Source organism: Microcaecilia unicolor, chromosome 6, assembly GCF_901765095.1.
Source record: "Microcaecilia unicolor chromosome 6, aMicUni1.1, whole genome shotgun sequence".
NCBI classification, from domain to species: Eukaryota; Metazoa; Chordata; class Amphibia; order Gymnophiona; family Siphonopidae; genus Microcaecilia; species Microcaecilia unicolor.
The window spans coordinates 39,336,932-39,360,645 of record NC_044036.1 but is presented as its reverse complement, the minus strand read 5'-3'; the positions used below and the strand labels follow the sequence as shown (position 1 = coordinate 39,360,645).

General features: G+C 43.1%; 1 protein-coding gene across 9 annotated transcripts in view; it reads left to right on the top strand.

The window, feature by feature from the left end:
* Positions 1-5,180: 5,180 nt before the first annotated feature.
* The window catches only part of DOCK7 (dedicator of cytokinesis 7), a 279,528-nt gene continuing 260,994 nt past the window's right edge, over positions 5,181-23,714 (top strand). For all 9 annotated transcript variants that reach the window (XM_030206645.1, XM_030206644.1, XM_030206640.1 and 6 more), the window contains exon 1: positions 5,181-5,295. In XM_030206645.1, the coding sequence (XP_030062505.1) occupies positions 5,258-5,295 (38 nt within the window). In that variant the 5' untranslated portion in view covers positions 5,181-5,257. The remainder of the gene's footprint in view (positions 5,296-23,714) is intronic.

The window sequence follows — 23,714 nt, the reverse complement described above, 5'->3', positions numbered from 1 at the left end:
CTAAACAGCATTTAGCCTAATCTTTTAAAACTGCCTGTTTGCTGATCCCCTCGAGACTGTCCAGTATGCCTTGCTTAGAATGGCATCCAGATGTGGTTTATTATTATTATACCTATGAACTAGCCTTAACAATCCATCACTCAAAAAGAGACAAAGAAAGTTTTATTTCTCGCTGACCTTTCTAACCTCTAGTCTAGCAAAAGCTAGACATTTGAGTAATTAAAACCAGATGGCATTCTACCACTTTACAGGACTGAACCAAAGTTAAACAGAATTAGCAAATTAATATGATTTCTCTGTCCAGGCTGCCTCATTATTTTTGCAAGCCTCATATTTATATGCAGAAAACAGATGTCAGTACTGCTACTCATACTTTCAGTTTTGTTCATATATGTACACAAAAGCTGCATTTACCACAAAACCTTTGTGCCCGTGTGTCTGGCACACTCCCCCCCCCCCCCCCATTAGCTGCAAGTTTTCCGCACATAAAATCTGCATATATTTATCTTTCAGCTAATGAGTTCTTTGAAAGTAATACTCCACTAGTGTACAGTATGAAAAAGTAAAAAAAAAAAAAAAAAAAAGTTATGAGGGAGTGGCAGCTCTCAGTTAGCTGACTGTGGCACCAATGCCTGTGTGTAATCAGTCAGGTGGGCATCTTAGCGTTTAGCTGCATGAGTATTACAAGCACGGTATACGGCACACACTTGGACATCCATGTGCAACTCTACTGCGAGCCTTCTGTATCATCTCCAGAATGAGATCTATTTTGTGCACAAAAGGAATAGGCTCTGCATTGCTAACACTAGACAGATGAGGCATCTTAACACCTCAAGAATCAGATTAACTAGTTCATCTGGAAAAACCCATATTTTTCACAGAGAGAGTAGTGGATGCTTGAAATGCCCTCCCGCGGGAGGTGGTGGAAATTAAAACGGTAACGGAATTCAAACACACGTGGGATAAACATAAAGGAATACTGTTCAGAAGGAATGGATCCTAAGGAGCTTAGCCGAGATTGGGTGGCAGAGCCGGTGGCGGGAGGCGGGGATAGTGCTGGGCAGACTTATAAGGTCTGTGCCAGAGCCGGTAGTGGGAGGCGGGACTGGTGGTTGGGAGGTGGGGATAGTGCTGGGCAGACTTATACGGTCTGTGCCCTGAAAAGGACAGGTACAAATCAAGGTAAGGTATACACAAAAAGTAGCACATATGAGTTTATCTTGTTGGGCAGACTGGATGGACCGTGCAGGTCTTTTTCTGCAGTCATCTACTATGTTACTATGTTACATATCTGGCTGTAAATATGAAATAGTACCAAAGCATTTGATATGGTCCATATCCTAAAATTGTCCATTTGCTAATTCCATATGGCACGTCCAATTGATTTGTATGTACTATTTATTAGGTGCCTATCAGGGGCATAATCGAAAGAGAAGGGCACCCATATTTTGACACAAATCGGGAGATGGGCGTCCTTTTCTCAGGGTCGCCCAAATCAGCATAATCGAAAGTTGATTTTGGGCATCCTCAACTGCTTTCCATTGCGGAGATGACCAAAGTTCACAGGAGCGTGTCGGCAGCGTAGCGAAGGCGGGACGGGGGTGTGGTTAAGAGATGGGCGTCCTCGGCCGATAATGGAGAAAAGAAGGGCGTCCCTGACAAGCATTTGGCTGACTTTACTTGGTCCCTTTTTTTTCATGACCAAGCCTCAAAAATGTGCCCAAACTGACCAGATGACCACCAGAGGGAATCAGGGATTACCTCTCTTACTCCCCCAGTGGTCATCAACCCCCTCCCACCCAAAACAAACTGCAAAAAAAACATTTTTTGCCAGCCTCAAATGTCATACCCAGCTCCATCACAGCAGTATGCAGGTCCCTGGAACAGTTTTTAGGGGTGCAGTGCACTTCAGACAGGCGGACCCAGGTCCACCCCCCCCCCCCCCCTGTTACACTTGTGGTGGTAAATGTGAGCCTTCCAAAACCCACTGTACCCACTTGTAGGTGCTATGGTAGTGGTATACAGTTGTGGGGGGTGGATTTTTTTTTTTTTTTTGGGGGGGGCTCAGCACCAAAGGTAAGGGAGCTATGCACCTGGGAGCAATTTGTGAAGTCCACTGCAATGCCCCCTAGGGTGCCTGGTTGGTGTCCTGGCATGTCAGGGGGACCAGTGCACTACGAATGCTGGCTTCTCCCATGACCAAATGCCTTTGATTTGGTCGTTTTTTAGATGGGCGTCCTTGGTTTCCATTATCGGCGAAAACTGAGGACGCCCATATCTAAGGATGACCATCTCAACATTTAGGTCGACCATTTCTAAGGTCAACCTAAATGTTGAGATTTGGACGTCCACAACTGTATTATTGAAACGTCACTGGTGTCAGCTAAATGCGCTGTGATTGGCTGAGAGAGACCTGGAAGGCATAATCGAAAGGGACGTCCAAATAGTTTTGATTTGGATGTCCTCGCATGTCCCGATCCCTGATTCTCCCCAGCGGTGGTCATTTTGGGCATGTAAGAAAAACATGTCCAAAAAGGATGCCCATCACAAAATCTGAAGAATAAAACGTCCAAGTGCTCATCAGGGATGTCCTTTTTTTTTTGAGTGAAGGACGTGTATGAAGCCATCTTTGGCATTCGCAGAGCAGCCAGCATAATGATTGGCTGCTCTGCGCATGCTCAATTGGCCGACTGGCTTCCCCTCCTTGGGAAGGAAATTGTGTGCAAATGAGCTAACAGCGAGCAGCTAATTTGCATGCGATTTTCTTCATGTATGACCGTTTTTTACCGATTCGCTAAGGGATCGGTAAGGGAAGGGCTTTTTCCTGGAGTTAGTGCATCTGGCTCTATGTCTCTACCACAACAGATTGCTTGTCACGCCATGGGAAATTTTACAGGGGTGTAACTGTCCACTGGATTGATAAGAGTCTTTAGGGAGGAAGTCACTTCTCTGTGTCTTATATGCAAGGATGGTGAGCCCTTAGGTCCCGTAAGGTCCCGAGGGACCTTAAGGAACAGCCGAGCAACCCCAAATCTTCACCCGCGGAGACCGCCGTTCACCAAGGGTTGAGCCCCCAGCTGCAGGCGGTCAATGGGACTTCAGGAACCGCGGGGTGCCAAGCTGACCCGGACAGGGACCAGGAGAGCAGAGGGCAGATGGAGGAAGAGAACATCCAATAACGGGCAAAGTTCAGGGCAGGCAGCGAGCAGGGAAAACCAGGAACAGTCCAAAGGTCAAAACCAGAAGAACGAGGAACGCAAAGGAACACAGGAACCACAGGAAAACAGGCCTCGGGAACAGAACCGGAAGCAAAGTTCTACCTCAGTTTCTTCCTTTAAGTACTGCACAGCATCAGCCGCCCCACCCCCGCAGGGTTAGCCAACCAACCCGAGCCTGGCCATGGACAGAGCCCTTCTGATTGGCTCTGTCTGCCCAATCCCGCACCTCAGAGGCGGAGCTCCAAACCCCTGCGCCCGGGAGAGCCGAGGACGCCAGCCAACGCGCCCGGGCACTGCCTCCTTCCCCAGCGCAACCACTGCCCCCACCACCAGAGACCGAGAGACCGGCGGCCGCAATCGCCGGCCTCTGGCCTCAGCCCCGGGCTGAGCGGCCATCACTGCGGCGGGCCTTGGCTCCCCGCCGTGGCCCCCGAATCGCCGCCCCTCGCCGCGGTGGACGCCGGCTCTCGCCCCCCGCGGCGGAGGCGCCGGAGGAAGCAGCGGACGCGACACTCTGGCCTTAAGACTGAAGGGTCCCCACACATTCTTGCATCAATTCTCTTAGATATTCAGAGTTTGCCATCAGACGAAAAAGTGTTAGAACAACAGGCAGTGCTTTGTGAAAGCTTTCTTTGTAAACAGACAGCATGTCAATGATAATGAAGATGAAGATACAAGATGATAAATGACAATAATGATGATAAAGTACTCTTTGCTCTATGGAAGTCAAGTGTTTCAGAGATTCCCTTGATCATAACCTGCAGCCCCAGTCAGAAGAAATCAGTAATACTAAAACCTGGCCTGATTTGAAGGAACTTTTTAATCAAACAATCCACTTTCTGCTAGTGCAGTTCTTGAACTTTGTTGACTGTGCTGACTTAATGACTGAAAAGTGGACTCGCATGAGTGACAGTCATTAAAAAAAAATTACTCAAAGTGGATTGAATTTGTAGAGCAATAAAGTTGTTGAAATAAAAGCGTTAACAATAGTTGCATTCATTTTAGTTGTGGTACTTGTACCTTTTACTCAAAAAGTATTATATTAGTCAATAACTTTTTTACTTTCACTTAAGCAAATGTTTTAGGGCCCTGTTTACTAAGGCGCGCTGGTGTTTTTTAGCGCATGCTAAAAATGAGCACAAGTTAAAACCATTAGCGTGCCTATAGCGCAGCTTAGCAAACAGGGGACTTAGTTTATTTATGCATTATTGTATCCCACTATGATTATTAAAAAACAAGTTTCAGTTCAAAGTGGCTTTGCAATTTAAATTTTGGTGGAGTTACAATAGTGTTGTGCAATGTGGCCTGTTCTTCACTGTACTTTTTTACTTAAGTATTAAAATATAACATTTATTTCTACTTTTACTTAAGTACTTTGACCGACACTGCCTGTTAGCGTGCATTAAGGGCTTAACTCCCTTTAGTAAACATACCCCATAATTAACTGATTACTACTACTACTTATCATTTCTATAGCGCTACTAGACCTACGCAGCGCTGTGCACTTGAACATGAAGAGACAGTCCCTGCTCCACAGAGCTTACAATCTAATTAGGACAGACAAACAGGACAAACAAGAGATGAGGGAATATTAAAGTGAGGATGATAAAACAAGGGTTCTGAACAAAGTGAATTACACTAGACATAAAGAAAAAGGCATTAAAAATCTTAAATGGCGCGTTTTGAAGGGGTTTACAGGATAGAATTATTTCCACCCTGCTTATATAACTTTGAAATGATCTGCCTTAGTTAACTGCAGGTCCATCCACAGCGAATTGTCCGAAGCAGAAACGACAGGATTGAACCCCCCCCCCCCCCCCCCCCCAAACTGAAGTACAGCGCGAGGCAGATGACAGCTGGTGTTGACGCCGCTCTGACCCCGCCCCTCCCGCGCGTGCACGCACGCTTGCGCTCGCACTAGCAGCATTACGGCGCCGCCGGCTGGGGCTGTCTTTCCCCGCTCCTGCTCTCCCGGCTGGATTCTGCGCGCGCCGCGGGAGAGAGCCCAGCAGCGGCCCTCAGCTCCCGGGGTAGCAGCCATGGCGGAGCGTCGCGCCTTCGCACAGAAAATCAGCAGGTGAGGGGACTTTGGTGTTCGCTAAGGTCTGGAGAGAGAGGCCGAAGCCCCTGGCAGCGCTGGACGACCTGCCTTTCCCGCAGGCTGCGAGCGGCCCAGGCTGCCGGGGACTTTCTGCGCGCTGCGTTTGCTTTGCTGCATGGGGATTCCGGCCGGGATGACCCTGCCTCCAGCATCCTCTCCCGGTCCCTCCCCCCCCCTGCGTTGCAGTTTCCTGTACGTTTTCATAAAAGGAAGGTTTGCGATCATTTCTGTCTCAGGATGTTGACATGCCACCCCCTCCCCCCCCCCCCATTAACGAAATGTATTGATTGCTGGTAGATACTCCTTATCCCTATCGAACAGGAAAAATGTTGTAAATGCACGGTCCTTAAGCTTGGTTCTTATTTGTACACGTCGTCGTTTTCTTAAGTAAGCACATGTTTGGAGACTGGGAAATATTCTGCAATCAACTTTTAAAATATGAAATTATAAATAACTCACTATACAGCGCTAGGGTGCTTTACAACAACCCTCTTCCGGAGGCACACAACTCAGTAAGGTTTTCAGGATTACCGTCATGGATGTGTGTTGCATACGACTTGCATATAGTGGAGATCCGTTATATGGAGATTTATCTCGTGCATACTCATGGTGGTAATCCCGAAAACCGGCTGGCTAGATGTGCCTCCAGGAGAGAGGGTTGAGAAGTACCTCTGTAAAATCTGAAGCAGATCAGTGCAATAGTCCTTGTTTGAGAGGCTATTTTCTATGACATCTCCACCTTACCTACTATCAGTAATATCTCTTAATTATAATTACCTGTTTAAATTTCGATTACGCCACTTTCTATGTAACACTAACTGTTTTCTCTTAATCTACTGTCTACTAACAACTACACATTGTAAGCCACATTGAGCCTGCAAAGAGGTGGGAAAATGTGGGATACAAACGCAATAAATAAAATAAATGACCATTCAAGTGGGTATGTGAGGCGGTGAGAATTAAAGTGAATTGCCAAAGTGATACCTAGTGTCAATGGCAGCTCTGGGAACTCAAATGTCTAGATTCCTTGCTATTATTCTAATCGTGGTTCTCAACCCAGTCCTCTGTACACACCTAGTTATCAGGTACGCATAATGAATATGCCTCACACAGTGGCATAGAATAGAGGTAATGTATGTGAATTAACCTCATGCATTTTTTTTATTGTTACATTTGTACCCCGCGCTTTCCCACTCATGGCAGGCTCAATGCGGCTTACATGGGGCAATGGAAGGTTAAGTGACTTGCCCAGAGTCACAAGGAGCTGCCTGGGCCTGAAGTGGGAATCGAACTCAGTTCCTCAAGACCAAAGTCCACCACCCTAACCAGTAGGCCACTCCTCCACTGTTGTTACTATTTGAGATTCTACATGGAATGTTGCTATTTCACTAGCAACATTCCATGTAGAAGTCGGCCCTTGCAGATCACCAATGTGGCCGCGCAGGCTTCTGCTTCTGTGAGTACGTGCAGGACGTCAGACTCACAGAAACAGAAGCCTGCGCAGCCTTCTACATGGAATGTTGCTAGTGGAATAGCAACATTCCATGTAGAATCTCTAATAGTATCTATTTTATTTTTGTTACATTTGTACCCTGCGCTTTCCCACTCATGGAAGGCTCAATGTGGCTTATATGGGGCAATGGAGGGTTAAGTGACTTGCCCAGAGTCACAAGGAGCTGCCCGTGCCTGAAGTGGGAATCGAACTCAGTTCCCCAGGACCAGAGTCCACCACCCTAACCACTAGGCCACTCCATTTTCATTATGGAAATTCTGAAAATATGACTGTCCTCAGGACTGGGTTGAGAACCCCTGCTTAAACCATTGGTCAACCATGCTAAAGGTAAACTTTGAATGTTAGTACATTAAGGGGACTGTTTACTAAGCTAAGTGATTTCCATGTGAATAGCCAACCCAGAATGGACCACAGAATGAGCAGGGCCTGTGTGTTTTTAACATGGTAGAGAATGTGGCACTTTTGTAGGTTCTGTTTAGTTTTATTTCTTGACATACCACTCTTCAAGCTAGATAGCACAACAAAGTGGTTCACAACAACAAATATTAAAAAGCAAAAAAAAAAAAACCAAACAAAAAAAACAAAACAGTAATCAAACAGAAAAGGGTAGTAGGGGATGAGGAAGATTGACCCAAATGAGCCAGGGATGCTACATGGTTCCAAAGGCCAAGGTGAAGAAATATTTGTAGCCCAGCTTTAAATTTAAATATTTAATTAAATTTCAAACAAGCACATCCAACACTGTTTCAAGAAACTAATACAGCCCACATCACGGGAGAAGAACAATTAATATAGAAAAGAAACAGGAAAATTAAGATAACTAGTCGCAACATACCTGGACAATATTTAAAGTGATGTTAATTCACACCACACATGATAATATTATTTAACTTCCCTATGTCTTTCCAACTGATCTAGTTCAAAGAAGACATATTTAGTTAAATTTGTTTGACAACAAATACAACAGTCAAGAAAAACACAAGCAAATATAGAGAATTTCGGCCATCCCTAACCCCTTCCCCAACTCAACCCCCCTTCCTCCAACCCAACCTTATTGTCCCAATTCCATGGTATCAAACATGTGAAACACCCCCGCCCATCCCACTTACCTTAACCAATCCTAGTAACTATTAAAAAAAACAAAACATACTATGAGCCATCTTTCCAGATCAAGCTAAGCAAACTTAGACATGAATCAGGTATAGAATCCAATAGAAACAGGCTAGCACACTCAAACTAAATAGTCCAAAGTAAAATAAAACAGATGAGAAACATTCCAAATCAATAAAAAAAACTGCTGGAAAGGCACAGAAACAAAGCAGCATCTTCTAAGTTTCTCCATCTGCTGGGAGATTTTGAATATAAGTTTTTGCTGCCTCCACGGAAGTGAAAAAATGACTGACCAGCAGACACAGTGGTGCTGGATAAAGTAAGGCACTAGGAATTTGCAGAGCATAAAAGGAGCAAAAACCTTACGTTGCGTGTGGACTTTAGCAGTATAATCCTGAAAACACAAAACTTTGATTCTTGTAGTCCAAACATTGTCCAGCATGCACGGCCTTCAGTATAGTTCGCTTATGAGCAAGATGTTGAACACAATAAACAATCACCCTATGAAGAGCATGACTTCCAGACCTGCAGCCTATCGACAGGCCCATTTAATTTTAAAAGGGTCTACAAAAGATGTCAAGTTAGAGATTTTGGAAGCCAAGTCTCTAAATTCTTCACCAAATCTACTTCCTTAAAAGACTTGGAAAAGCCCACCAGATGCAAGTAATTGCGTTGAGCTCTGCCCTCCATATCCTCAACTTTACGTTCAAGTTGTTTAAAGTCAAGGCAGAGTTGATCCATAACTTACGAAGTATGCTCTACTCTAGCCTCCTGTACTTCCACACAGTGTTGTTGAGCGTCAAGCTCCAGGTTCATGCTATCCAAATGTTCGTGGGCAGCTTCAGTAGATCATTCATTTACTGTAATTTAGTATCCAAAGCAGCTTCCACTACAGCCCACACTTCTGTTACAATTTCCTTAGTCCATTTGTAAAAAAACTGAAGGATTCAACGGGTCCAAGAGAGCCGCCATCTTGGCTTCAACTCCTCGTGGTTTCTCATGGCCCTGTGTTTCAAGAGACGCCATAACACAAACCATGTCTACAAACTCTGTACTGTTCCGAAGCAGTTAATGCTACTAAGAACAAAACAGAGGTATAACCCGATTCTTGCAAAAAAAAAAAAAAAGATGCAAAATAGATGGATAATGTGATGGGGAAACAGAAGAATCGAGAAGGCAGCTTCCACTCTTGCTCTAGGCGTCACGTGTCCTCCAAAGAAGACATATTTAACATCAGATAAAATAAACATTTGGTGGGAAACTTTAGAGACATCCGAAAATATCAGTATTTTCCCTCCACAATACAGGAAATCTTTTTTTTTTTCTAAAGTAATTTTGCATAATTATAGCCTTGTCCAGTTTTGAGGATAAAGACACTAGGAGAGTGGACCACTGTGAGATGTTATCTTAGGAAGTCTCTAGAAAGGCAATTGAATTATCCATCTTATTATCTCTAATGGATAAACCATCCAGGGCCACCCTAGGTACTTTCCTAGGCAAATAACATTTTTGTAACAGCAATAGTGTCCGCATTAGGCACAAGTAAAACATCTTTGAAATATTTCCTAAGCAGTTTTTTTTTTCAGACAGTGAACAAACAGGAAAATTAAAGAATCTCAGATTGGTATCCGTAAGCTGGACGTCTAATCTGTCTATATAAATACAAGCTATCCTTGATTCTGATGTTCCTGCTTGTTGTAATACTCCGATGTGAGATTCAGATTTCTTAAGGGAATTATCCAACTGTAAAATCTTAGTCTCAATCATCCATCTTTGAGGCAACTTGCTGAGAAAAAAAACAGTTGTTGTTCAAGACCTTTTAGTATAGTCTTGGTCCTCTTGACCACTTTCCACACAACACACATGCAGCCATTTTTTTAAAATACCATTTATTTTTTAATTAGAGATCCTTTGGGTTCATCCCGTGCTGTTTTAAATTCTTTCACCATGTTTGTCTCCATCACCTCCCTCAGGAGGGCATTCCAAGCATCAATCACCCTCTCCGTGAAAAATAATTTCCTGACATTACTCCTACCACATCACAACCTCAGTTCATGTCCTCTAGTTTTACCATTTGTCTTCTCTGGAAAATGTTTGGTTCTATATTAATATTTTTTAAAGTATTTAAATGTCTGTATCATATCTTCCCTGTCCTTCCTTTCGTCTAGAGCAGTGTTTCCTGTCCAGTGTATGAACTTGATTTTCATACACTACTTCCATTATATGCAAATCTTTTTCATGCATATTCATTGTGGATATCTCGAAAACCTGACTGGCAAGGGCTACTCCAAGACCAGACTTGGGGAAAACTGCTCAGAGTATACATGTTCAGGTTTTCCAGTCTCTTCTCATACATCTTTTGACGGAGGCCCCATAACATTTTTGTCGCCTTCCTCTGGACTGCTTCAAGTCTTTTTACATCCTTAGAAAGATACAGTCTCCAAAACTTAACACAATACTCCAAGTGGGGCCTCCCCAATAACTTGTACAAGGGGCTAGTTACGCCTTTTTCTATGCAGTCTAACATCCTTCTGGCTATAGCCATTGCCTTGTCATACTCGTTACCATCAGATCCTTGGATACTATCATCCCAAGATCCTCTCCCTGTCTGTGCATGTCAGTTTCTCACCTCCTAGCACATATGGCTCCCTTGGATTTTCTACTCCAAGTGCATCACTCTCTGCATTTATTGGCATTAATTTTTAACTTGAAAATCCAATTACTCTTAAACAAACATGGTACTACTCTGAGACTCTTCTCATATGTCTTTGTCGCAAGTCCCGTAACGTTTTTGTCGCCTTCCTCTGGACTGCCTCAAGTCTTTTTACATCCTTAGAAAGATACAGTCTTCAGAACTCAACACAGTACTCCAAGTGGGGCCTACCCAGTGACTGGTATTTGGTATGTCCGAGTGTGTCAGATATCGGTGCATTTCTGGTCTCTTGGTTATTAAGCAAAATTTTTTAGGTTAGCAGGTAGATTATTTTTTAGAAAAAGCAAAGGTTAACTTTTTGAGGAGACATAGTACGGAGATGCTTTTCCTCGTGATTGGTTGATTCATTGTGGTGTGGTCTAGATACGAGTCGTACCTCTTGGTGTGTCTGGATATTGCATCAGTGGTTGATGTTCTTGTCTGGACTCCAAGGAACTGTTTGGGAGTGGTTCTGATCTTGCAGTATCCATATACAGGTAATGCTTCTGCTTTGTAGTGTATTTTAAAACTTATAAATACTTGGATGAATCAGAATAAGCTGATCCCTAACATTTTAAAAATGGAGATTCTGTGGATTAGCTATAGAGACTTGCTTGTTTGCCTCAGAATGGTGCAGATTGAGGATGCTATCTCGGGTATGTTAGAAGATAGAAATTTGGGTGTTAAGCTTGGTACACTCATACAGTTTAAGGTGCAAATTGTTAAGATAGTTAAAGAGTGTTGCGATTATTTAGGTGATTGAGATATTTCATCCTGCTGGAAAAATTTTGTACTATGCTGCACTTCTGCAGGATGAATTACTGATGATTTCTTGGGTGGCCTTTCTTCTTGAGAGCTATGCAGATAATTCAAAATTATGCAGTTCAGTTGTTGACTCTATGTAATCATCATCGGTGCATTTTTCTGTTATTTGCTAAATTACACTGGCTCCCAATTGAGCATAGGATAGGTTTTGTTTTATTTTGAACTTTACATGGTGAGAGTTCTAAATACTTGACTAACTGGATAATTGTACATCAGTATAATCTTGTGCTTAGATCTATTACAGCTCTGAATTTTTTTTTTTTTTTTTAGGTCCTTCTGTAAGTAAAGAGGATTGTCAATTACTTGGTGGATGGCCTTTTCAGTAGTATGCCTTATTCTGTGGAATGCCTTTCCAAGTGTGTTGAGGATGAAACATTGCTGTTTGAGTTTTCAGAAGACATTTTATCCCTCTGTTTACTAAGCCACGCAGCAGTACCGACATAGCCCATTCAAAGCGAATGGGCTGTGTTGGCATTAGCGCACGGCAGCTGCTAGTGTGGCTTAGTAAACGTTGGGGGGGGGGGGTAAGAGTTATATTCTCAAATTTTGAGGGGGCTTAAACAAGTACTTGACTTTTTTTTTAAGTGATAGGCTATTGCTGCAAGTTTTTTATAATTTTGTTTTAGCTATAGCTGTTTTTTAACCAGTTTTTCTTTGTCATTATAGTTAGTTATTTTGCTGTTTGTATTCTGATGATGGTGTGCTCTACTGAGATTAAATATGGTTAGATTATGTGGAATGTAAGTGATGACGGAGAAAGAGGCTGTAGTGCAATTTAGGTTAAATTATGTTTTTTAAAAATTATTTATGGTTCTAATTTTTACTTCTGTTCAGTTTTGAGCTTATTTCATTTGTTTTGTCTGAAGAAAGGCCATTTTAAATGTATTTATTTGTAGGATGTATTTACCGCTTTTTTGTAATTAATTGTACAACAAAGAGAGTTAATCTACCCTTCAGTGATTTACAGTTGGTTCAGAATACAGTTTTTCATGTATTATATAACGCTCATTCTTCAGACCAGAGTACACCTGATTTTTTTGCAATTATCGGTTATTTATCAGATAAAGTTCAAAGTCATTTGCTTGCCTTCAAGGAGTGAAGACATGGTTTTATGTTTAGGTTTTGTTCACTTGGTGGGTTGGAATTTCTCTCTTCTGAGACATAACTATGATCATTTTTAAAATGTTTAAAAAATGCAACTTTAGTTTTTGTACTCTGCTGTTTTACTGAAAGGCAGTTTATCATATCAAACATATAAACGGCGAGTGACCGTACTGACTCGCAAATGCGTAGTAGAGACTTCCCTCTCTGCCCCGCCCCCGCTTCAATACGTGATGATGGGGGCGGGTCAGAAAGGGAAGTCTCTACTGGCATGCTGCAGACGTCGCCGCCGCCCCCTCCATCTGGCTGAGCACTGTGAACTTACATCAGCACGCAGCAGCAGGCACATCAGCAAAGCTGCCGTCGGGCTTCCTTCTCTGCCTTTGTCCCGCCCTCGCCGACATTACGTCACACGAGGGTGGGGACACAGGCAGAGAAGGAAGCCCGCCCCCACGGCAGCTTTGCTGATGTGCCTGCTGCTGCATGCTGATGTAAGTTTACAGTGCTGCTCGGGCCGGGTGGAGGGGCGGCTGCAGTGACTCCGGGGGGGGGGGGGGGGGGAGGGCTCGGAAACCCTCCCATTCGGGCTCAATGGCTAGTCTGCAAATAAACTGAGCTATGGAGACAGAACTCTGAAGCTCTTTAAAATCTATTTGCTTCTGCTTGCTTTGTCAAACTGGTATTGATTGTGCCTCCTTGTCTATTAGATTGTAAGCTCTTTGAGCAGGGACTGTCTTTCGTCTATGTTTGTGCAGTGCTGCGTATGCCTTGTAGCGCTATAGAAATGCTAAATAGTAGTAGTAACATAAGAATTGCCCTACTGGGTCTGACTAAAGGTCCATCTAGCCCAGTATCCTGTTTCCAATAATTGTCAGTTCAGGTCACAAGTACATGACAGAGTCCCAAAAAGTAGCAAGATTCCATGTTATTTAACACCAGTGGTTTTCTCCAGGTCTACTGTAATAATAAGTTTATGGACTTTTCCTCCACTAAGTTGTCCAAACCTTTTTTTAAACTGAGAAACATTAACTGCTTTTACTACATCCTCTAGCAAAAAGCTTACTTCTGGGGGAGTTCTGCATCGCAGAGAATTTGTCCAGAATTCTCCACTGCCACAGGATGAGCTGAATTCTGCACACGCTGTGTAGAATTCAGTGCAGGTACGGACAGCATTGGCGCTGCTCACTTTCTTCCCCTCCCCCACTAAGCTTGAGCAGCTAGAAGAGGAAAAATGACTGCACATTGGGGTATTTCCTTCTATGCCGGTTTAGACCTGATAGTTTATTCCTGTATACTTTCTTATACAATTCCTGCAGTTATCACTACATGCATACTTTTTTCATGTATTTCTGTTATTCATGATGTATTGTAAGCCACATTGAGCCTGCAAAGAGGTGGGAAAACATGGGATACAAATGCAACAAAATAAATACAGTCTGGTCTAAGCTGGCATAGGAGGAGGAGGTGACCTGATCTGTAGTGGTTCACTTCCCCTCTCCCACTGAACTCCCGTGGCAAGGAGGAACAACGAGGGAGCAGAGTTGCTGCCAGTGGCTGAAAATGAGAAGGGGCCAGAGCAAATATTGTGCACAGAATTTTAAAAAATTTTGTGCAGAATTCCCCCAGCAGTACAAGTTCTAGAGCTGAACTATACGTTGAGTGAAAAAAAAATATTTTCTCCTATTTGTTTTAAATAAGCTATTATGTAACTTCATGGAGCATACCCTAGTCTTTGTACTCTTTAAAAGAGTAAATATTCAATTATACTGTTTTGACTCCACTCAGGATTTTATAGACCTCTGTCATCTCTCTCCTCGGCCATCTCTTGTCCAAGCTAAACAGCCTTAGCTTCTTTAGCCTTTCCTCATATCAGTGGTTTAGTTAGGGTGGGCACAGGCCCACCAATTCTTCGCTCAGGCCCACCCAGCAGCAGAAGCACCCCACATCAACATGTCTCCTCCTGCGCGGCATCCCAGTATCTGCCCTACAGGCGTCCCCGGTGCCTGCAGTGATTCATTATTGTTGCCTACGCTGGCCCCTGGCCTCACTGATGTAATTTTCTGTTTCCTGTCTGGCAGGACACACACACACACATATATATACATAAAGCTTTTATAGTAGCACTATATATAACTTTTTCACACCAACAACAAAGCAGTTTACAAAATATATAAAGTTTTATAAAAAAAAACTTAAGCTTGTGGTATATGATGAATTGTCATGACACACTATTCACAAGCACATTAGTCAGCCAGCAGACGGGGAATTGTGTTGGATTTCTTTGAATCAAGTTAGCATGTTCCAGCTGTCTATGCATTCTTTACATAGCTTGTTGTATTCAATACAGAGTTTTAAGTCTAGAATGTAGGAATGTTAGAGTGCCACTGTTAAGCTCTCGGTATGTGGAATTGTTAACTACTAAGGTATTTAGACTAATGTGGAAGTTGAGATGTATTTTATTTTGCTTTGAGGCAAATTATACAGACACTATTAATGGGTCATTTGGATTACTGCAGCATCATTTTTAATGGTTGTAGTATATCAATTTGTCATGGATTGCAGACATTGCAGAATACGATTAATATTTAGATCCTCTAGGTTTGAAAGTGCTATGCCACTGATTTGCAAGCTACGTTGGTTGCTGGTTGAGGCCCATTCAGTTTTTAATTCTCTATTGCCAAGCTCCACAGTATATGGCAACTTTAATTATCACGCACAAGTACTATGTGTAAGCACTTCAGGACACTTTCAGTCACTTCAATTTCCTTCGCCCAGGGTATTACTTATAACTTGGCTGTTTCACAGAAAAAGCATGATGGTAGAGGCTAAGGTCATGTAAATATAGAAAACCATTCAAAATCATATAACACATGGAAAGCAATGAGCACAAATGCTCGTAGTCTTAAGTAAAACGCTTCAAGATTTGCAAGCTCTGATGTTTGAGGAAAACTTGGATATTGTTACTGTTACAGAGATACGGTTCAATGATTCCCATGAATGGGATGTGACCATACCAGGATACAATCTTTTTAGGAAGGATAGGGAGGGCCAAAGAGGTGGAGGAGTGGTGCACTGTATGTGAAACACAATATCAGAGCAGCTGAAATGTGGGGGAACCTGGGGACAAGGGGAGCTGTATGGATTGTCCTGGAAAGCGAAGATGGAATCTCTATCCACACGGGTGTTATCTACAGACCTCCGGCACAAATGGCGAAGCTGGTTAAGGTGATATGGTAAGCTTGGTATGAAAGGGGAGACGCTACTGTTGGGTTTTCAAACAAGGCAGACTCAAGCAGGGTAGGGCAGAAGCTAAGGACTAACAGGGTGATACAAGCAGGAATGGAACTAAAGCTAAAGACACGCAGGGCAGATACAACAGTAAGGAAGCTAGAACTGAAAACAAACAAGGCAGATACAAACAGTAAGGAACTGAAGCTAAAGACACGCAGGGCAGATACAACAGTAAGGAACTGAAGCTAAAGACACGCAGGGCAGATACAACAGTAAGGAAGCTAGAACTGAAAACAAACAAGGCAGATACAAACAGTAAGGAACTGAAGCTAAAGACACGCAGGGCAGATACAAACAGTAAGGAACTGAAGCTAAAGACACGCAGGGCAGATACAACAGTAAGGAACTGAAGCTAAAGACACGCAGGGCAGATACAACAGTAAGGAACTGAAGCTAAAGACACGCAGGGCAGATACAACAGTAAGGAAGCTAGAACTGAAAACAAACAAGGCAGATACAAACAGTAAGGAAGCTAGAACTGAAAACAAACAAGGCAGATACAAACAGTAAGGAACTGAAGCTAAAGACACGCAGGGCAGATACAACAGTAAGGAAGCTAGAACTGAAAACAAACAAGGCAGATACAAACAGTAAGGAACTGAAGCTAAAGACAAGAACTAGCAGAGCTAGAACTGCAACAAGCACTCACAGTCGAAAGCACATCTGAAGACCTCTGTTGCAAAGGCAAGTCTGACAATACTCAGGAGCTTAATAAAGGCAATTACAGATGAGGCCACAGGTGAGGCTTGGCAGCAGAAACACCAGGGCAAGCCTGGAGTGCTGGAACATCAGGACCGGAATGGAACCTGGAAGATGTCTGGGGAAACAGGAAAAAACAGTCCACAGCAACCACAGGGCCTGGTCACCCCGGGGACAAGGTGAGTGTAGGCATGGAATACAGTCACAATCGTGACAATGAGGTTATTAGGTGTTCACTTGGAGTGTGCATGATTCTCTAAGGTAGTACAGGTTTTTTTTTCAGTTACATCTTTTGCACAGATTAAGACTTATGTTAACTTTGTATGATTTCAGAATTATGGTGTAAAGTTTGACATTGTCTTGGTTAGATTATTGTAATTCCCTGTATCTTGGTTTGCCATCTTCTCGACTCAGGGCATTGCAAGTGGTGCAGAATGCTGCAGAAAGACTTATTATTGGTGTATCAAAATATTCACCCGTTTAACCAGTTCTTAAGGTGTTGCACTGGTTAAATATCTTGCAGCATATTCAATATAAGGTGTTGGTTTTGGTGCATCAAACTATTTATGCTTTTTGCCCCTGTGCTTTTCCAACAAGGCCTCAAAGTGTATCATCTGAAAAGGCATTTGAGATTGGAAAGTATGAATCGGCTGTCCTTTGATCCAGTGGTGCAGACTTATGTGGAAACCAGAGCCTTTTTTTTGTTTTTTTACTGTTGCAGGTACACAGCTATGGAATGCTCTTAAAGGACACTTGCGGCTTTGCAGCAGTGAGATGCAATTTAAGAAGCTTCTTAAAACACAGCTGTTTGTGACTGCATTTTAGTGAGCTTCATGAACATTATTCCCTTTGTTGTATTGTGGGCTACTACTGTGATTATAATAGGAACCGGGTTTTTTTTTTTAGGTGGTATGTACATTTTTTAAATAAATGAGACCATGAGTCTCGCGTAAGTCAATATTTTGTTTGATCTGGGGTTTGGCCTATTCTTGTTATATAAACCGCATTGCTGAGAAATCATTCAATTGTGATCAGCTGAACCTTTTTTTTATTAATGTTTTGAAGGCTTATGGTCTGGCTGGCCCTTTTTTGGAAGTGGTATAGGTCCTTTACGCCAACCTGTTAGCAGCAGTGACGGCTAATGGAACATGATCAGATTATTTTTATTTTCCTCTTTACGGAGACACTAGACAGGGTTATGCACTTTCCCCTCTTATTTTCTTTTATATTTGAATGCCATGCTGTAGTACCTTGGAAATGATGCAGAGGTCCATGTTATTCAAATTGGTGATGCTTATACTGAGATTTTGGCCTTTGCGGATGATATGTTGCTCACTTTAACCCAACCTGAGTCTTGCACCTTACAAATTGTGCTTCAGTTTGGAGAGGTCCTCTCCTTTTTATGTAAATTTATGTAATTTGGGGGGATATAAGGTTGGGGACTAGCAAACTACTTTTCCATTGAAATAGGTAGAAGATAAAATTTAGTATTTGAGGATCTATATTACTACGGATCTTAAGAATCTATATGGAGAAAATGTGGCTATGTTGTTATGCAAGACAGAGCTGACTTTTTAATAATGTGGACAAAACTTCCCCTGAGTTTGAAGGGTTGTATGGCATGTTATAAAATCATACTCTTTCCCAGGTGGCTTTACATACTTCATACCTTCCCTCTATTTTTGAAATTTAAAGACTTGGAGAAGTTGCATATAATGCTTCGCAAAATTCTCTTGTAAAATATGCTGTATTGCACATTGGAAATAGAACAAATGCAACACGCACACGGTGAAATGAGCGAACAAAAACTTTAAAACCTTTATTTAAAATGACTAAGGACTTTTTCAAAAGGATCGCTTTAGACTTTATCATTGCACACTTCACTGTGTGTGTTGTGTTCTCCATTGTTTCTCTTTTTTGGACTGTTTTGTGGAGACTGCATTCCCCCCCCCCCCCCCCCCCCCCTTTTTTTGTGTCTTTTACTGCTATATAGCATATTGGATCAAGGGAACACAATATTATATATCCTGAGAGGAGCAGTTATTGGCTCTGTTGCACTTATTATACGTGCTGTATGTGACCAATTCCCAAAGGGTTTTTTTAAAAACTGGATTTTACTTCTGTACTGTAGGCTTGGATACTGTTGTGCAGGTTAATGAAGATGAATCCTAGGGTAACCCCATTGCTGCCTTTAAAGGGTAATATAGCCGAAATCGCTGAACAAATTGAAACCTGTTTTTCTACCATGGATTCCTGGGCAAAGGCGTTTTTGTTTAAACTTAATCAGGACAAAACACAATGTCTTATCCTATCGTCCCAGTACAACAAAGTTGTCCACAAAACGCTCGCTGTGAAGGACTGCACACTTCCTATCTCCAGTAGTTTGAGAATCCTTGGAGTTATGTTGGATGCACACTTACGCCTGGACAGTCAAGTGCAACTCATCACAAAAAGTATGTTCTATGCCATGTGGAGGCTGAAGCTTATCAGGAATTTCTTAACACTGGATCTATTCCGTACCCTAGTACACTGGCTGATCCCGTCCCACATAGGCTACTGCAGCGGCAGGGCCGGTCTTAGGCAGAGGCGACCGAGGCGGCCGCATAGGGCCCCGCGCGGCGTGCCTCGCCTCTGCCTCGCCGACCACGCTCGCCTGCCCTCCACCCATGTCCCGCGACGCGAGTCTCCTCGTTCCCCTGCTTCTCCCCCTCCCTCCAGTCACCTGAGACATCTCCCGTCTGACCCCCCCCCTCCCTGTCAAACGACCCTCTTCTGTCGCCCGCACCTCACCTGACCCGACCCAGCATTTAAAAAAAACCTCCAAGCGGCGGTGCCGGTGCCTCGCGTCTCAGAGAAGAAAACTCGCGTCGTCGTTGGCCGGCCTTCCCTCAAGTCCCGCCCTTGCGGAAGTTACATCAGAGGGCGGGACTTGAGGGAAGGCCGGCCAACGACTACGCGAGTTTTCTTCTCTGAGACGCAAGGCACCGGCACCGCCGCTTGGAGGTTTTTTTGAAATGCTGGGTTGGGTCAGGTGAGGTGCAGGCGGCAGAAGAGGGTCGTTTGGCGGGTCGGGGAGGGGGGCTCAGATGGGAGGGGTCTCAGGTGGCTGGAGGGAGGGGGAGCAGCAGGGGAACAAGGAGACTCGCGTCGCGGGACATGGGTGGAGGGCAGGGGGGGTTACTGGACATAGGTGGATGGCAGTTGGCAAGGGGGGCAGGAGGGTCGCTGGACATGGGGTGGATGGAGGGGAGGGGGGCTTCTGGACATAGGTGGATGGCAGGGGAGGGCATAGGGGACAGGGGGGTTGCTGGACATGGGTGGATGGCAGGGGAGGGGGTTTCTGGACATAGGTGGATGGCAGGGGCGGGCAGGGAGGACAGGAGGGGCGCTGGACATGGGTGGGTGGCAGGGTTAGGGGGGTTTCTGGACATAGGTGGATGGCAGGGGAGGGCCGCTGGACATGGGTGGATGGAGGGGAGGGGGGTTGCTGGACATAGATGGATGGCAGGGGGGACAGGAGGGTCGCTGGACATGGGTGGGTGGAGGAGAGAGAAGAAATGCTGGACATGGATGGAGATGAGGTGAGGGAAAAGGAAGAGAGGAGAAAAATTGCACATGGATATAGAAAATAGGCAGAAGCTGGATCCACTGGACAGTCAAGTCTGCGGAGGACCCAGCTTTTACTTACGGATGTAGGGCAAGAAATGAAGAAGAAAGGCGGAAAGTAAAGAAATAAATGGAAAGGAAGCCCTGGAAATGAGTTAAGAGGACAGATAGCAGCACAATCGGATACTGAGCCAGCATGATCAGAAAAACAAAGTCACCAGACAACAAAGGTAGAAAAAACTATTTTATTCAGGATTTATTAATTGGAATATGTTAGTTTTTGGAAATGTGCATCTGTGATATTTTTCATGTAAGTTTTAATTTTTGTAGTATTGCTACATACTGAGTCTGACTTCTTGAGGTAACTTTCCAGTTCTGTATTTTGCATTCATGTGTTTTTCAGGTGTGATCAAGGAAGGTGCAGTATTCTGCTAGCGTATAGTTTGCAGCCCTTTTTGTTTGTTTTTTTTTCACTAGGTTGTGCACTGGTGTTTTAGAGCCCGGTGTAATTACAGTTGCCTTTCCACGCCACGCATAAGTTTGTAGCTTGTCCTGTCCTTGGAATTAGTGCTGTTTATGGTTTGTTAAGGTTATGAGTGTGTTTTTGCACACGTTTGTGTATAGTGTTTTGCAGTGGAGAGATTGTGTGTTGGCCTTATTAAGGTGGCACCAAATATCGGAAAGGGTGTAGAGCCTAAATCATGACACACTGTCTCTAAAAGGGTGTTTTGTGGCTCTACATGAGAATTGTGATATTATGATCCCTTGCTAGCTTCATATTGTTGATAATCTGCATTTTCCGTATGGCTGGTATATTGGTGTATAAGGTATTAATTGTGACTTTTTCTTATTTTTTTTCTGTGTGTTGTCAGACAATTATGGATGACAGAGTCTGAGTCTTCTTGAGTCAGAGAGTTGTGGTATATATTTTAAAACAATTTTAATACCTTGGTGGTCTATATGTTTTTATATTGTACATTATATTTTACATATCACTTTATTTTATTGTATATCTTTTCATTTCATTTTTATTTTATTGCATATATGGGTTACAGAATAATAGGGGAATTTGAAAGTACTGAATCTTTTCTTAATATTTTTCCTTTATTCTCCTTTGTTATGAGAATTGAAACTACTAATTGTAGTGGACTTGAACTGAATAATTTCTGGGGAGGGGAGGTTTCATGATAGCATTGTGCTTATTATTTCAATCAGTTTTTTGTACAAGTTTAGCTTCATTTGTCTTTATTTGAAATTTCATAAATAAAAAATGTTCTAAAAATGGAATAATTTTATCAATGGGGTGGAGCTACGGTGGGGCGGGGCAATGGTGGGGGTGGGGCTAGGATGGGGCCCCACCAAATTGGTCTGCATAGGGCCCCGCACTTGCTAAGACCGGCCCTGTGCAGCGGGATCTATGCCGATTGCCGGGACTATATTCTAAAACGTCTACAAACGGCTCAAAACACGGCCGCATGACTTATCCTAGGGAAATCTCGCTTTGTTCCTGCTCGGCCGCTCTGTTTTCAACTACACTGGCTCCCTGTCAAGGACCGTATTTCATTTTAAAATCTGTTCACTTACAAGATCATCTATGGTGAAGCCCCTGGGTACATGCTTACTCTAATTGATCTGCCTTCCAGAAATGCCCACAGCACTGCCAGGACTTACCTCCACCTACATTACCCCACCTATCGGCATATAAAATACAAGACTCTTTATGCTTCTTCCTTCCCCTACATCAGCACGCAATCCTGGAATGTCCTGCCACGACAGCTTAAGAAGCTTGCCGATCATCAGTTCAAGAAGTCCTTGAAGACCTTCTTATTTGCCAAGGCTTATTCCCTTGGCTAGTCCTCAGTTTACCCTCTTCCACTTGTTGACTCCTCACCCCTGTCATTTACCCGTGTTGTCCCGTGTACCTTCCCCTCCTGCCGCATCCTGTTTCTGTGCCTTCTCCATATTGAATTATATGCTCTTGTTTTATGTAAGCCACACTGCGCCTGCTTATGTGGGAAAGTGTGGGGTACAAATGCACTAAAATAAATAAAATATAGATTTGGACCCTAATGCTTTCTCTGAATTTATATCTAAATGGCTTGCGGGGGGGGGGGGGGGGGGCACAGCAAGTTGCCAAGTTACTCATGGATGAGAGTCATTGTAAGTCATTTAGGGCCCTGAAAGGCACACTAGCATTTTTACTGTGCACTAACGATGTAGATGCCCTTAATATTTCTATGGGCATCTGCACAGTTAACGTGCTAATTTTTAGTGTGCAGTAAAAACACTAGCGTGCCTTTGTAAACAGGTTCCTTAATTTGTTAATGAAGGAATTGTGGTTAATGAATGTTGATTGGTATACTTATCTACGAATCCAACATATTTGTAGATTGGGAGTGCCACATTTGATGGGAACTTATGTATAGGAAACATATTTGTTGAACAATGTTTCCAGAATCTGGCATGGAGATCTGGGGGACTTCCGGGGCTTGGATGAGGACGATATAAAAAGGCTTTTGAAACCTATAAAACCCTTAACATACTTGGATGTTTTGCAAGAGCAGCAGTACAAATTTTTGATGCAAATGTATGTTTCTCCTTATAAGGATTTTACTAGAAGAGTGAATGTCCTAAATGTTCTGCCCCATGAGCTAAACTGGGACATGTGTTTTGGGATTGCACTAAAATAGTCTTTCTGGCATGAGATACTTGTGTATCACAATATATAGAGAGATAGGGAATATACAAAATATAAATATATCTCTTAATAATTCAACACAAATTCAAGATATCTATAAATAATAATTCTTATATACCTGCTGTTGTGGTTTACATTGACCACCATCAATTTTTCTTGTTTTTCTTTTATCTATTATATATATAAATTTTATGAAAAGTGCTCTGTTCACCCAGCAGCCATATTTAAAGTGACTGGCTGAGTAGAGAACCATCATTGCACTTTGGCGTTCTCAAATGTTGGGAGAGGGAGGGATAACCTCCAAAGCCTGTGTAGAATGTTTTAACATTCACTAAACCCAACAGAAAGATCTACGGTCATTTTGCTATTATAGATTTAGGAAACAACTATTGTAGCAACTTCCCAAGGGAGTGCTGTAACAAAATAGTACGCTCCTCTAGTTTCTTCTGCTTGGTGTGACCCTTCTACAGAGACACACTGCTCTAGTAGGAATCCTAGTGGGTCTACTGATCAATGATTCTACATGGTGAATATGTATTTCCTAGTCAGAAGCTGTTTTCTGCAGTCCTTAGTATGAGCTATATATATCTGTGGGATCCAGCTGTTCAGCAGTTTGACTAATACACATTCATAAATTGATTTCTTATGAAATGAATGGTTTCATAACCAGAGTGAAGCTCAGGAAGTAAGCTTTTACAGCCAGGATAATGACCTTGACAACCTGTCATGCCCTTGCCTGTAGCTTGGGCATGCACCTCAGTCATGGTCGTTTTCGGGCTAGTACACGTCAAAGCATCAGGAAGCAAGTACAAAACACGATTTGTCAAATATATACTGCAGAGCTCATATTTAATTTCTTT